Genomic DNA, 13,218 nt, shown 5'->3' on the forward strand with positions numbered 1-13,218 from the left:
GCGACTTTGTGCACGTATTTTCCTTAAACAATTAAATGTATTTATTTATGACCAATCAGATGAACCAGGATACCAACGTCTAGAAAAAAATAACCGTAGTATATTAAGTAATATCGAAGTACTTTCCTAATTTTATTTCATATTTTTAAAGTGAAATAGTTTCATCAATCATCGTATCATATTTAGAGTTTTTTGAATGTAACGAAACGGCCTCAAATATTAATTTAATTTTATAGATTCAGAATTAATCACACTCGATCAAACTTCACTTTTATTTCTCATTTAACTTATTTACGATGAACACAAATGCATTTGACCCGTTTAACGGCAATTAACGCCATTGTGACGCAACGCAGCGGTAATGATGCAAAACCTCGGAATGAGTCTATTGTCTTTCTATAGTACTCTGTGGCCAGCCCGGATTTTGTTAGAGCCTTTTCAGGCCTTTTAATTTTTTATTACCTTTATTTCATATGAATACCAACAACTTCTTATAATTTATTTCCATCAAAAAACTAAGAGGATACTAAACAAATCTCAAGAGGATCCTGTCTTAAGGTAAAACTGCATATCAACTTAGGTTATTATAAATCCGATTTTGTTTTTTTATACTGATAAATTTATATCGAGTGACAGAAGTTTATTTCGTTTCTTCATTCATTAATCCGAAAGGCGTTGTAGTTTTAATTTAAGATTTAGATAAAGTTTTAAATTTACGTAACTATAGTGTCGACTAAGTGTTGATTTGAATCTTTAGGAATGAAAATTATCGGAATTAATAACTCAAGTCCTTGGAACAATTATAATCATTATATTTTTTTTAATATTTTACATTTCATTATTTATCTCTAAATGCTTATCGATCCAAGATCTATACTTTTCTACATCCGTGAACACAACGTATTGGTGGGGATCACATATCGGCACGTCAAATCTTGATATCGTCTGCGACACGATTCCTCGGACGTGCCAAGCTCCTGACGCGTTCACACTTTGATCCTGTGCATCATCAGGAATAAACACTTGGAAAGCTCCACCGCTATCACCATTACATGCCGAAGTACCTTCAATGTTAAAATTAAAAGGATTGTAATACCTAATATTTATCGTAAACATAGGCGAGTCCAAGTTCAACGTTTTTTTACGTATAGTTTAAAGTATACGTTTTTAGGTCTATAGTTATAGTTTTAAATACAATGAACTAGTATGAATTTTATTACTGACCATTGTGATTTCCACCACAAAATTTATTGCCATTGAGCACCTTTGAATAGAAAACAGCATTACTTTTGATACAAACAACATCTGAAACTAACGGGACACTAGCTTGTCGGAGCTTGAGCGCTAAGTTATCGGTATTATCAAAACCCCATCCAACGACCTGGAATAGATATGTAAAATAATGATTAGTGAGCCGTATACCACAACTGCATATTTACTAATTATGACTTTATCCTAGATACTACAAGGTTATCTACAACTATTATAAAACTGTATGGAATGTTTCCTTTATACACCATACATTAAATGAAGTGATGATTTAAGTATTGAAAATAAATTGTTATTGTTTGTAGTTTCTTATGTTTTGTACATATACAAATACAATAAAAAACATCACGGCGAAATAAAACAAAAAAAAATATTATAGTTTACTTTGCCAATTATCTCACGACCGGAGAATTTTTCCGAAGCTTTGCTGTACCACAAGCAAGCTGGTTGAATATAGTCAGTAAATACTGCTTCGGTTTTTAATTTCAGCAATGCAATGTCGTTGTCCAACGATCTTTTGTCGTATTGCTCGTGAACAATTATCTGATGAATCTAAAAACAAAACAATAATAACATCAGGAAGTAAACAAGGATGTTAGTCAAAGAATTTAGGTAGGCTAAACGGTGAATTTTTGTCTAACTCCCTTTATCTGTCAGATAAAATGTATTTTTTAAATAGTCTGATATATGCTATAAGACAGATAGTTAGTGAAAAAAGTCGCTATTTAAAAAAAATGATGGGGAATTGTTTAACAACAAAACCTTAACAACATTTGTATGCACTTTATACAGTTTAGTTCTTAAGACACTCTTTGTATATAAAATTTTGTTAACGTTCTTTTACACTTCCGATTTCACTTACTTCTCTTTCTTCCGAAGCTAAATCCCCACCAATTAAGTTGTATTTACCAAGAACAACACTTAACACTTCGGGTAGAAGCGCAACTCCTCTTATTGATGTGCAGTGTGCAGCTAAATAAAAAAAGTTACATCAATAGCTTTAAATATATTAGAACCTTGAAGAATATTTACTGCGTGGGTAATCAACTGAAATTAATGCAAAATTATTAAAGTACCTGTTAATACAAAATATTTAGAAATAAGTGTTCCTCCGCAAATATATTTGATTTGTGATCTATCCAGTCTATATATTGCGGTGTGCCAGGGCCAGTCACCGGGTTTAGTGGGAGATCCATTGACTATTAATTCTGTGTGCGATACTTTACGTCTACCACAGTTCCCTTCTAACTTACGATTTTCACTTTCTGCATAGTCTTTATATCCCGACACATATCCATCAAGAAATCCCTAAGTATATTTTGATTGTTTTATAATTATGAATTTATATATAAAAATTTGTCATACAATTAGATGGTTATCTTACCAGGGCTGGTTTTGAACAATATTCTTGAGAATTAATTGTCAAACTAGTAATATATGGAACAACTCCTATTTTTTTTCCATGGACTTTGAAACCCAAACCATCATGTTCAGCAAAAAAACGAATTGAAAATTCATTATTGTCATAGGGATATATTCTTGCATATGTTTTTTCCGCCTGTAACAAATTTATAAAAGAGACATAAGTTAAAGAATTCATCTCCTTTATAATTGGATAATCAAAACAGAAAGAATTACTTTCATTAAAAGTACGACTATTTCAAAAAAAATACACACGCAAATGAAGATATGGTACTGAAGCTAATAATATTTATTTATCAGTAGTTGCCTAGCATGCCAATTGGACTACGTAGGAAAAAGTCTTACCAACTTAATACTGCCTTCGGAGTCTAACTTTATGTACACTGTTGTATATTTTGGAAATAATATAGAAACATGAACGTCATAGGCGTTTTCAAGTTCGGGAGGCTGGTCGGACTCATATGATGCTGAGATTTCGTTTGAATCCTTACACAGTCTTACTGAGAAATACGCCGATCCGACATTCGTCCACACAGCTTTCGCACACACGGTAAATTTTAGAACTAAAGTTATTAACAAAATAACTTTTTTCTTCATTATGTAACAATTTAATATGTAATAAAATATTTATTTAATTTAAACACAACACTCAAAGATTTTAAATTGTCTAGTCGCAGCTCGAACTGACCATCGTTGACTTATATCGTATGAAGGTCATGCGGATCACGCTAATATATAAAAAGCGATATTTCAAACAAGTTTAACATATCCGTAATGAAGTTGAAGAAGCTACTTATCGCGAGGGTGACGTCACGATATAAAATAGTATGCATATATACAATGATACTTCGTAAACAACTAACATTAAAACATTCTTAATTTTAATGCCTGTCTGATTGGAAGTGATTTTTATATGCTAATTATAATTGAAAACAGACGCATTTATTTGTTTTGCGTTTTTTATTTTAGTACTAATGTAAAAGACCCAAACCTAACATGCTTTATCGTTATTTTGGGGGTTTTAAAATGTTTCCCCATTTCAGCCTTTGAATGACTCTTACAATAAGAACTGGCATAGAATGATTTTTCGATGAGAATAACGAGCTGATAAGATAATTTTTATTGTGTTTCTAAATTATATTATATTTTAGGAACATGTGGGAGTATTTATTTTTTCTTGATTTTGACTTCTTTAATATTAACAAGAGCGTAAAATCTTGAAAAGACTTCGCACACTCTCATGTATATAAATTTTAGAAACATAATTAATAATTTATTAATAATTTCTACATTGCTTGAAATATAATCAAGGGAAAAATATTATAAAAACTTCACGTTAAACGTTTAAATATTTAATATTCAATAATTTAAATATCGTGGCGTTTTCTGAAATTAAAAGAAATTTATGAGACGTTAAGAGTAAACTCGTATTGTACAATAACTGTTTTGCAATGCATCCAGACATTTTTTATTTTAATTTTTCGTAAATACAGAAATCAGCTTGAAACAATTTTTGGGGAAAAAAATCTGATAGCATTACCCGTACATCTGTTTGTATCCAATGGCATGTTATCAAAATATATTTATATAATTTTATAAGCATGTTGTCAAATTGGTTTATCGTCACAAAAATTACAAAATAGAAAATAATTTAGTAACTTAGAAATTGTATTTATATTATAACGGTAACACAATACTTGTACACTTTACATTGAATTGCAGGAAGCTGCTTCTAGTGGTAGAAATGACATTAGTGATGTAGGAACTTAATTATCAGAGGCTGTAATCAAAGGTCATTTGGTTTTTAATCCAATCTAAGTGTTTGGAAACATCTGTGAACACAGCGTAAGCTTTTGGTTCGCATACCGCTGCGTCTTTTCGGGCCAATGAGGTCGAACCGATTCCTTTTATATACCAAGCTCCTGGTACTTTGGTACAGTCAACCGGGTAACTAAGAGGCTCATCAAGTTTCTCATCATTCAAAAATACTAAAAATCCACCTCCACTGTCCCCGTTGCAGGCAGATGTTCCTAAAATGTGAATAATTAATTACGCGTATTATATTTTTATATATAAACAAACTGTATTATATTTTTATATTTTTTGTATTATATTTTTATATATTTTTTGGGAGTATTATATTTTTTGAAAAAGTAATGTCATATTATTCTCCACGTACCATTACTGTAACCTGCACAGAATTTTTTGCCATCTAACATTGTAGAATAAAAGATGGGCTCTTTTTTAATACATGTACTATCATCCACGCCGGGTATCAAACTTTCATGGAGTTCTGATGTTAGTTCTTCATTACCATCGAACCCCCAACCAACAACCTAAAGTAATTTAATACTTAACTATCATAACTCATTGACATTTAATATAGTTCTTCTGGAATTTATTGATATGTACGAAACAAGAACAATTTTACTTTTAAGGTAAATACAACATCCAGTCCATGGTCATCGGAAATGTCAATGTATCATTCAAATAATACACATAAAATTAATAATTGAATTCCCGAAAGTCTTAAGATTTACAACTCACTGTATGATAATCAAACATCTCTTCGTAATGCAATTGTGTCTTATATTTTTCATATCGTCCCTGTGAGCTTGTGAGTGCCAATTTGATCATAAACTCCGTCAAACCACAAGCAGGCTGGTTGAACTAAGTTGTTGGACGTTGCTTGTGTCCGTAACATTAGCTGAGCTATATCGTTAGCATGGGTGTTATGATTATAAGCATCGTGTACTATAACTTGGAATACCTGAAATAGGTGAAGTGTTTTTAAATAGTTTTTAGAAATATTACTCTTTCGGTAGAACGGATCCGTTATAACCCGACTAATTTATTTATGAGATTTAATAGTTATTTTCATTACTAATGATAAATTATTTACCTCTTTTGATTGTACGGCTATATCGTTGGAGTATAGCGTATATTTGCCGAGTACAACGCCAAGGCTTTCCGAAATGACCGTTTCTCCCCTTATTGTGGCGCAGTGAGCTGCTATTGAATTTGTTTAGATATATCAATTATTTATTAGTGTGTATATTTTTCTGCTTTCAAAATGTCTGTAAATGAAACAATTTTAATTAGATATAGCTACGTTTTGTTACAAAGATGTAAAGTTTCTTGTGGACGAATAATCATAATGTATGTTTAAAAATGTAAATAGTGAATTTGAGCGACGTCATAACATTCTAAAGAGCGTTCCGCTTTTAGAAGACTAAGAGATTTCCATTGGTTATTATAGAGTTTAATGTATGTATGCGGTTTCTATACACACCTGTTAAGACTAGAACTTTGGTGATGAGCGTACCCCCACATATGTATTTAAGAGAAGCCTTGCGATAGCGATATATAGCGGCGTGCCACGGCCAGTCACCATACTTTGTGGGAGAGCCATTCACTATAAGATCAGTGTACTTTCTATCTATTTTTCGTCGTCCACACAATTGATCAGGTGCCTCAAAAAACTTTGTCACTCCAAGGGATTCAAATAAACTGAAATACGTCTGAAAAAAAGTAACAGACTCATAACGGTGTCGTTTTTGTACACGTGCATGCTATGCATTCACTTACTCGATGAGGCTCGTAGCAGTTTTCGACATCATTTATTTTTAAACTAATTATGTAAGGAGCGTGGTGAGGTGCCAATTTCCCTATAACTTTGAAAGACAACCATTTTACTTCCTTCAATACCATGTACTTGGAACATTATTGATTGTGTCATGTTCTATTGTAATTACTTCTACTTCATTTCCCTTAAAATAACACAATAAATGTTATAAAATTCTTTTTTCACATAAATAACATTAATATTACTATAAATTTCTCACAATGAAAGCAAACAAATGTCAATAATTCATGTAGTATACGCAAGTAATCTCATTAAATTGTAAATAGCATCATACCAGAACAATTTATTAGGGTAATAGATGTGATCAAAGCTTTAAATTTATTAAACATATTAAAATTGTTTTTGCGCAATAAAGATGGCTTTTACGTGATATATTATATTATATTATATTATATTATATTATATTATATTATATTATATTATATTATATTATATTATATTATATTATATTATATTATATTATATTATATATATTATATTATATTATATATATTATATTATATTATATTATATTATATTATATTATATTATATTATATTATATTATATTATATTATATTATATTATATTATATTATAATATATTATATTATATTATATTATATTATATTATATTATATTATATTATATTATATTATATTATATTATATTATATTATATTATATTATATTATATTATATTATATTATATTATATTATATTATATTATATTATATTATATTATATTATATTATATTATATTATATTATATTATATTATATTATATTATATTTATATTATATTATATTATATTATATTATATTATATTATATTATATTATATTATATTATATTATATTATATTATATTATATTATATTATATTATATTATATTATATTATATTATATTATATTATATTATATTATATTATATTATATTATATTATATTATATTATTATATTATATTATATTATATTATATTATATTATATTATATTATATTATATTATATTATATTATATTATATTATATTATATTATATTATACACATAGTAAATATAAGCTCCGATATGCCATTTATAATTCTAACACAGATAATGATTTAGTAAAAACTATTTAAGTTGTATGTTTGTTGTTATGGGTTTAGTTTATAATACATTGTAATTGCAAAAGTCATTAAGAGAGTAAAAACCGTGGAGTGCTTGATATTGAATGTTACAATCATTCTGCTGGCAACTATCTGTGAGAGGAAAAATATGAAATGTAGTCAAATTCACGCCGCATGCGCGCTTTTTACTCTGAATTAAATTATTCTGTTAATTTTATTTTGAGCTGATTGACTATGAATGATCATTTGACCTTCTACTACTGTAATATAATTTCTTTGTAATTGAAAATTATTTTCTATTTTTAGTTCATTTAGCTATTAAAGCGTGCTTTTTTAGTTTTTTTTTTACTATTATTTAACTGCAGACATGCGCAGAGCGCGCACGAGCTCTACCTATATATCTCACTTCACTACAGAGGATCCATAAAAGAATTCATTAATCCTGGCCGCCCTTAATAAGGATGACGGAAAACTGTTATCAAATTATTGCATTGTCATCGGTCCTTGATACGTGTGCAAAGTTCCAATTATTCAGACTTTTAGAAACCGGTGAATATTAAGCTTAAAGATTCCGTAACATACACACATTCAACCCAAGCTAATAAAAGCGTGTTAAAAATAAATACATATTTAATTAATTTTCTTAAAAACTCATTACGAATTTTACGTATTTAAGATGTTCTTAAATTAAACAATGATGGAGAGGTGAAACTTCTCAGCATTCAATTGAATGCCGGGTCCATCGCATTGCAGGGAGAGAAGCTTCAACAGTGCGTGGGACTTGCGACTCAAGTGTATGTTTAAGGGTCTCCTATCTAACTTGCGTTAAACGCTCATCTCCACCGTCCAAGCTTCTCTCTCTTCCTAAACAAATTTAAAAAGAACCTACGAGGGCTGCTTTCGAAGTACGTTCTAAGAATGAATTGATATTAGTTCTGGACAGGCCCTAGTCTTTTAGTACGTTGTTGAGAGATTTGGCTCTCTCGCTCCAAATTCTACCCGTACAAATTTACGACAAACTTATTCCTAGTGAGTCCGTTAGTGAACCATATGATTACATATAGTTAGAATATATAATATTATAATAATATATAGCTCACTGACGATATATAATTAGAAAAAATAAGCGATCAGGAATTGAAACTTACTTTAATGAAAATATCTTTAAATAAATCAATAATTTTAATCCTTCCATTATTTATTTAAAGATATTTTTTTCTTATTATCAGGTAAAACATGTGAGGTGCCAAAACGATCGCTCCAATTAGTAAGAAGATGGTACTTTAAAAAGGTAAATATTTGAAAAGATCTAACCAAAATCAAAAATAAAAGAATAATTTAAATCAGAAAACTCCAAGAAGTAATGAAAAATGGTGACCAAATAGTCATTAACGTCTCTAAAATAAAAAGTAAAAGCTTTAAACGATAAACAAGATTAAATTCTTTCAGCTCAACGCGTTTATTTAGGTACAACCTTGATTAGACCCGCAGAATTTTTCTGAATAATAATTCTTTCTCCTAAAAATTCCCGTCGGGTATAAACTTGAATCGCCCTCGTAATAGGGGTCTGTTGTCTCTGTTAACAACTGAGGTTATTTTTCTTTGGTAACCTTTACTAACAGAGGTTGCGACAACGACACGACATTTTATAGTTTAAGCTGTACATATTTTAATTTATATACATTAAATTTTTGGCTGCGTTTCGTCCGATGAATGAGAGAGCCGGTTGTCTTTTCCCTTTTCCTTACATTCTTTTACTCCACCCTTCCCTATTTCTTAAAAAACTAGCTAGGTTGGCAACGCATCCGCAACATCTCCATGGGCGACTGTAGCTATTGCCCACCAAGTAGGCCGTCTACTCGTTTGCCACGTGTAACATAATATATATATATATATAACTTAATTAATTTTAAATCAAGGGAATTTAATATATTAAGGGAAAACATTGCAAAGACTTACTCGTCTACAGTTACATACATTATCATAAAACGATATTTGTGTTTCAGCTTCGCTTGTGTTTTTCCATTTAATCTAAATGCTGAAATAATTCCTCATACCTAAATATTAAATAAGTATCAAAATTTCTACAGTTAGAGATGTTTTATAAGCATCCGAGCATAAAAAGCTACGGATTATATTTGATTGCATGTGGTCTAACAGATTTTAATTTCGGCTTAACTAGAATCTTAAGACTTAAAAGCCCTTATATAACATCAGCATAGATCGAGTTGACCGCGACGCATACAAATTTCGGCCTTAAGTGACAACAATCTAATGGCAACAAATCCAAATCCGCTTGTGGCTCCCCCTCGCTGCCATCAGCTAACACAAACATCAATTTTTAGATACAGAACGTCTTTAAACGTGTTATGTTAATGTAATCAAAGATTCTCGCTAAGACGCGAACAGAAATGTTTTTGTCGTAAAAACTTCCTGTTATTTTATTATTTAACTTATATTCAGACGCCATTGTTTTATTCATTTTGATTAAAGTACAAAGTTATACAAAGATTATATTTAATGAGAATTCAGAGGAAATTAATTTTTATAGATAACACTTACTACTGTTATTGCGCCGCTCGTATCTAGTTGTATTCTGACACACTAAAGTAGTCCACAGTGGGAATAAGGGTTGAATATATTTCATTGTTGTCCTTACAGAAATACTCCCGGTGCATCGGGATCGCATGACCTGGTATATTTTTAACTTTAACCACGCATGATGAGAATATTATTAATATGAATATCCCTTTTATTTTCATGTCACAGCACTTATTCCACTTGTTTAACAATTTGTACTAAATATTGTATATTAAAACAGCGTTGGAAACCTTCTGCTGGTTTTAGGTTTACGACTAAATTTTCATCTTGAACATTTAATGTCACGTATAATGGTACTTACGTATTTGATCTGTGAAAACAAGATTTCAACTGTGTAACTTGAATATATACACAGCTATATAATATTGAACATTGCCTGTATGCAAGAAACGAAATGAAAATTGCCATCAATTGGCTCCGACAGAGAGTATTTTTTTTAAATATTATTATTATTTTTTTTCTATCTTTTTTTTAAATCTATTAGATTTATTAATTAGAATTTTGAGAAAACTTAATTTTTATTAAAGTATCCATTTACTCGAGGTCAAAAAGCGAGTAATTTTGAAGTCCATGTTGATTCGAAAATTTTTCGCAGCAATGCCGTATTTTAGAACTTAGAATAGATCAGCCTCCGTTCATTCCCAATCCGCTAAAGTTATTCTAGGACAAAGGTCAAGATAATTATTTTATACAAACTATAACCAAAATTTGGAATCCACTCGAATTATACTTCATTTTTAGCACTGCAAAAGAAGTTGTGATTCAAAATCTATAAAAAGCGTATATTGAACAACAAATTTCATATAATATCGAGAGGGAGTAATATAGAGTATCGTATAAAGTAAAGATATGCTTTAATATAACAAACTTTTTCCTCTTGAAGTGTAAGCTGAACATTTTGAAATTTATACCTTCATCTCTGAGAGAATCTTCTTCACAATCATCTTTCAAAGACAAGGTATATCTTTCTTGTATAATTTCCTACTTCGTAATGTAAATTATTTTATATTCACAATATTATTGCGTCGTTAGAATTTCATGTGTACTATTTACCTATCCAGGTATATTACGTCAAGTGTGGAAGGTCAGATCTAGACAACATTGCTTCAGCACACGAAATGTCGCTAAGTTTAAGCACTAGGAGTGAGACATTCTGCTGGTATATTTCTTGTCTAATTAAAGACTTTCATTACAATATGTATGTAGCTACTGTGTTAAATTGTGAACTTAAAGATAACGTTAGTTAATAATATAGTGAACAAATTAATTTAGTACCAGGTTTGGTTTATTATTGATATTTTTTTTTATGAACACCTCCGAGCAATCGCTTCTAGCGATAAGGTCGCTAGTTATACTTAAGTCATTTTCAGGGGTGCTTTTATTTAACATCGGTGTCCTGTGTGTGTGTGTGTGTGTGTTTTTGTATATACCTGAGTGTATGTGCGTGTATTTCTGTGCTCTCGCAGCTCTCTAGTCTAGCAGCTTAAGAATATTAGCTCTGTTCCAAAAGGACGTCAGGCTTTTTTGTCCTATGATTACTTCTTTTAAATTTTATAAAGTTTTATCATTTTACTGGACAAGTTCTAATTTGATCGGATTTTTCTTTTTAAATTGATAAGATGAAATCTTTGCTTTTTAGTGAAATCTTTTAAGATGAGGAAGTTACGAAAGTTTACGTATATATTTTTAGTTAAATATTAGAAAAACACAGGGTACGTTGCTAATAATTAAAGTTATTGTTTAAGATTAAAAGTATTATAAGTTTGAGTAATTTATAAACAAACAAAATAAACAAAAGTTCTAATACTAGCAGAGTATTTGGATTATTAAATGTAAAAACCAAAAAGGAAACAAGGTTTAGTATATATTAACTCCGCAAGAAAATGACCATTACAGATCAACGACAATAATAAATAGAGAGTTAGAGAACAGAGTATCTTGAACGGTGGAGATGAGGTAAACCTACAACTGGTTCGTAAATTCCAGGCGCCATTGAAGTGCCTCTCCTTACACCGCTATGGACCCGGCACCCGCACAGTGAATCCATGGGATGCTGAGAAGTTTCGTCTCGTTTCGCCTTTAGCATATTTTTTTACTGGATGGGAGAAATTGAAACAATACAATATTGTCTTAATTACAAACCACATATAATATACATCTTTTAACCTCTCAGTCTTGTCTCATTTCCAGACCTTTGATGTGGCTTGACATTTTTTACTTTTTATATTATACCGTTGCTTGCCATCGCAACATGACATCAGTTGAAGGTTTTGCAACCAACGGATTTTCGAATGGTAGAAAAGTGAAAAAGCACTCAATTATTATTTAAACCTGTATAAATACTTAAAACAAAAAGCACGAGATTCTTAGTATCTCATTTTTATTACAACGTTGTTACAAGTTGATGAATAAGAAACAATCCGATTCTAAAATTGCTTTTGTATTAATTAATATAAAGGAAGTTGCTAGATATTTATATTTATATTCATGTTTGAACATATTAAATTTTAACAGGTGACGTCATAGTTTGCACCTCCCCCACCCCTGTGACAGTTCTCCTATATCATATAGCCTTTGAGGTGTGATGTAATTTCTAAATGACCCCTTAGCCACGTTCTGTCAGGATTATGACTAAAACTAATAAAATCGTTTACTTGTGGTCATTTATAAGTAAGTACCAATTATTGTAGGTAATAAGAAAGTATATGATTCTTTTTTATCTTTTTAAGTTCATTGATCTTACAAAGATTGATGTTATGATACATCTATCAATATATTTTTTTCATTATTTGTGTAAATCTTAATATAAGCCTTTCCTTGTTCATCTCACAAATTTTTTTTTATATACTCTTCAATGTCATTCATATATTCATATCAAAATATACAGCAAATCAAACGTCGCAAGTGGAAGTGGATCGGCCACACGCTTCGAAGGGATCCGGAACACATACCGCGGCAAGCCCTAGACTGGACCCCTGAAGGAAAGCGAAAACGCGGCCGCCCTAAGCAGACCTGGCGGCGGACGATCATTGCAGAGGCCAAAAACATCGGCAAGACTTGGAGCGACATGAAAGGTGAAGCTCAAGACCGATCGAGATGGCGCCGTACTGTGGACGCCATCTGCCCCATTTAGGGGACATAGGACCGAGAAGAAGAAGAAGAGAAGATATCAAAATATATACAATATATTTGAATCA

The 13,218-nt window shown here is 30.5% G+C and overlaps 1 protein-coding gene and 1 long non-coding RNA gene across 3 annotated transcripts; one reads left to right on the forward strand and one right to left on the reverse strand.

Moving 5' to 3' along the window:
- Positions 1-791: 791 nt before the first annotated feature.
- LOC116768758 (chymotrypsin-like elastase family member 2A) lies at positions 792-10,311 on the reverse strand. 2 transcript variants are annotated; one of them, XM_061526045.1, is made up of 10 exons: positions 9,983-10,311; positions 6,280-6,461; positions 5,984-6,212; positions 5,594-5,703; positions 2,654-2,827; positions 2,346-2,577; positions 2,132-2,241; positions 1,654-1,821; positions 1,225-1,381; positions 792-1,064 (listed from the first exon to the last, which is right to left on the reverse strand). In XM_061526045.1, the coding sequence occupies exons 2-10, from the start codon at positions 6,400-6,402 to the stop codon at positions 829-831; spliced, it is 1,539 nt and encodes a 512-aa protein (XP_061382029.1). In that variant the 5' UTR covers positions 6,403-6,461; positions 9,983-10,311; the 3' UTR covers positions 792-828. The 2 variants fall into 2 exon arrangements, with proteins under 2 accessions (XP_061382029.1, XP_032515455.2); XM_032659564.2 differs by lacking the exons at positions 5,594-5,703; positions 5,984-6,212; positions 6,280-6,461; positions 9,983-10,311 and adding an exon at positions 3,037-3,408.
- Positions 10,312-11,039: 728 nt separating this feature from the next.
- LOC133320085 (uncharacterized) lies at positions 11,040-12,192 on the forward strand. Its single transcript, XR_009753542.1, has 3 exons — positions 11,040-11,299; positions 11,661-11,733; positions 11,918-12,192. It is a non-coding gene; the product is annotated as an uncharacterized LOC133320085 (long non-coding RNA).
- The last annotated feature ends 1,026 nt before the right edge of the window (positions 12,193-13,218 follow it).

Source organism: Danaus plexippus, chromosome 4 (genome assembly GCF_018135715.1).
Source record: "Danaus plexippus chromosome 4, MEX_DaPlex, whole genome shotgun sequence".
NCBI lineage: Eukaryota > Metazoa > Arthropoda > Insecta > Lepidoptera > Nymphalidae > Danaus > Danaus plexippus.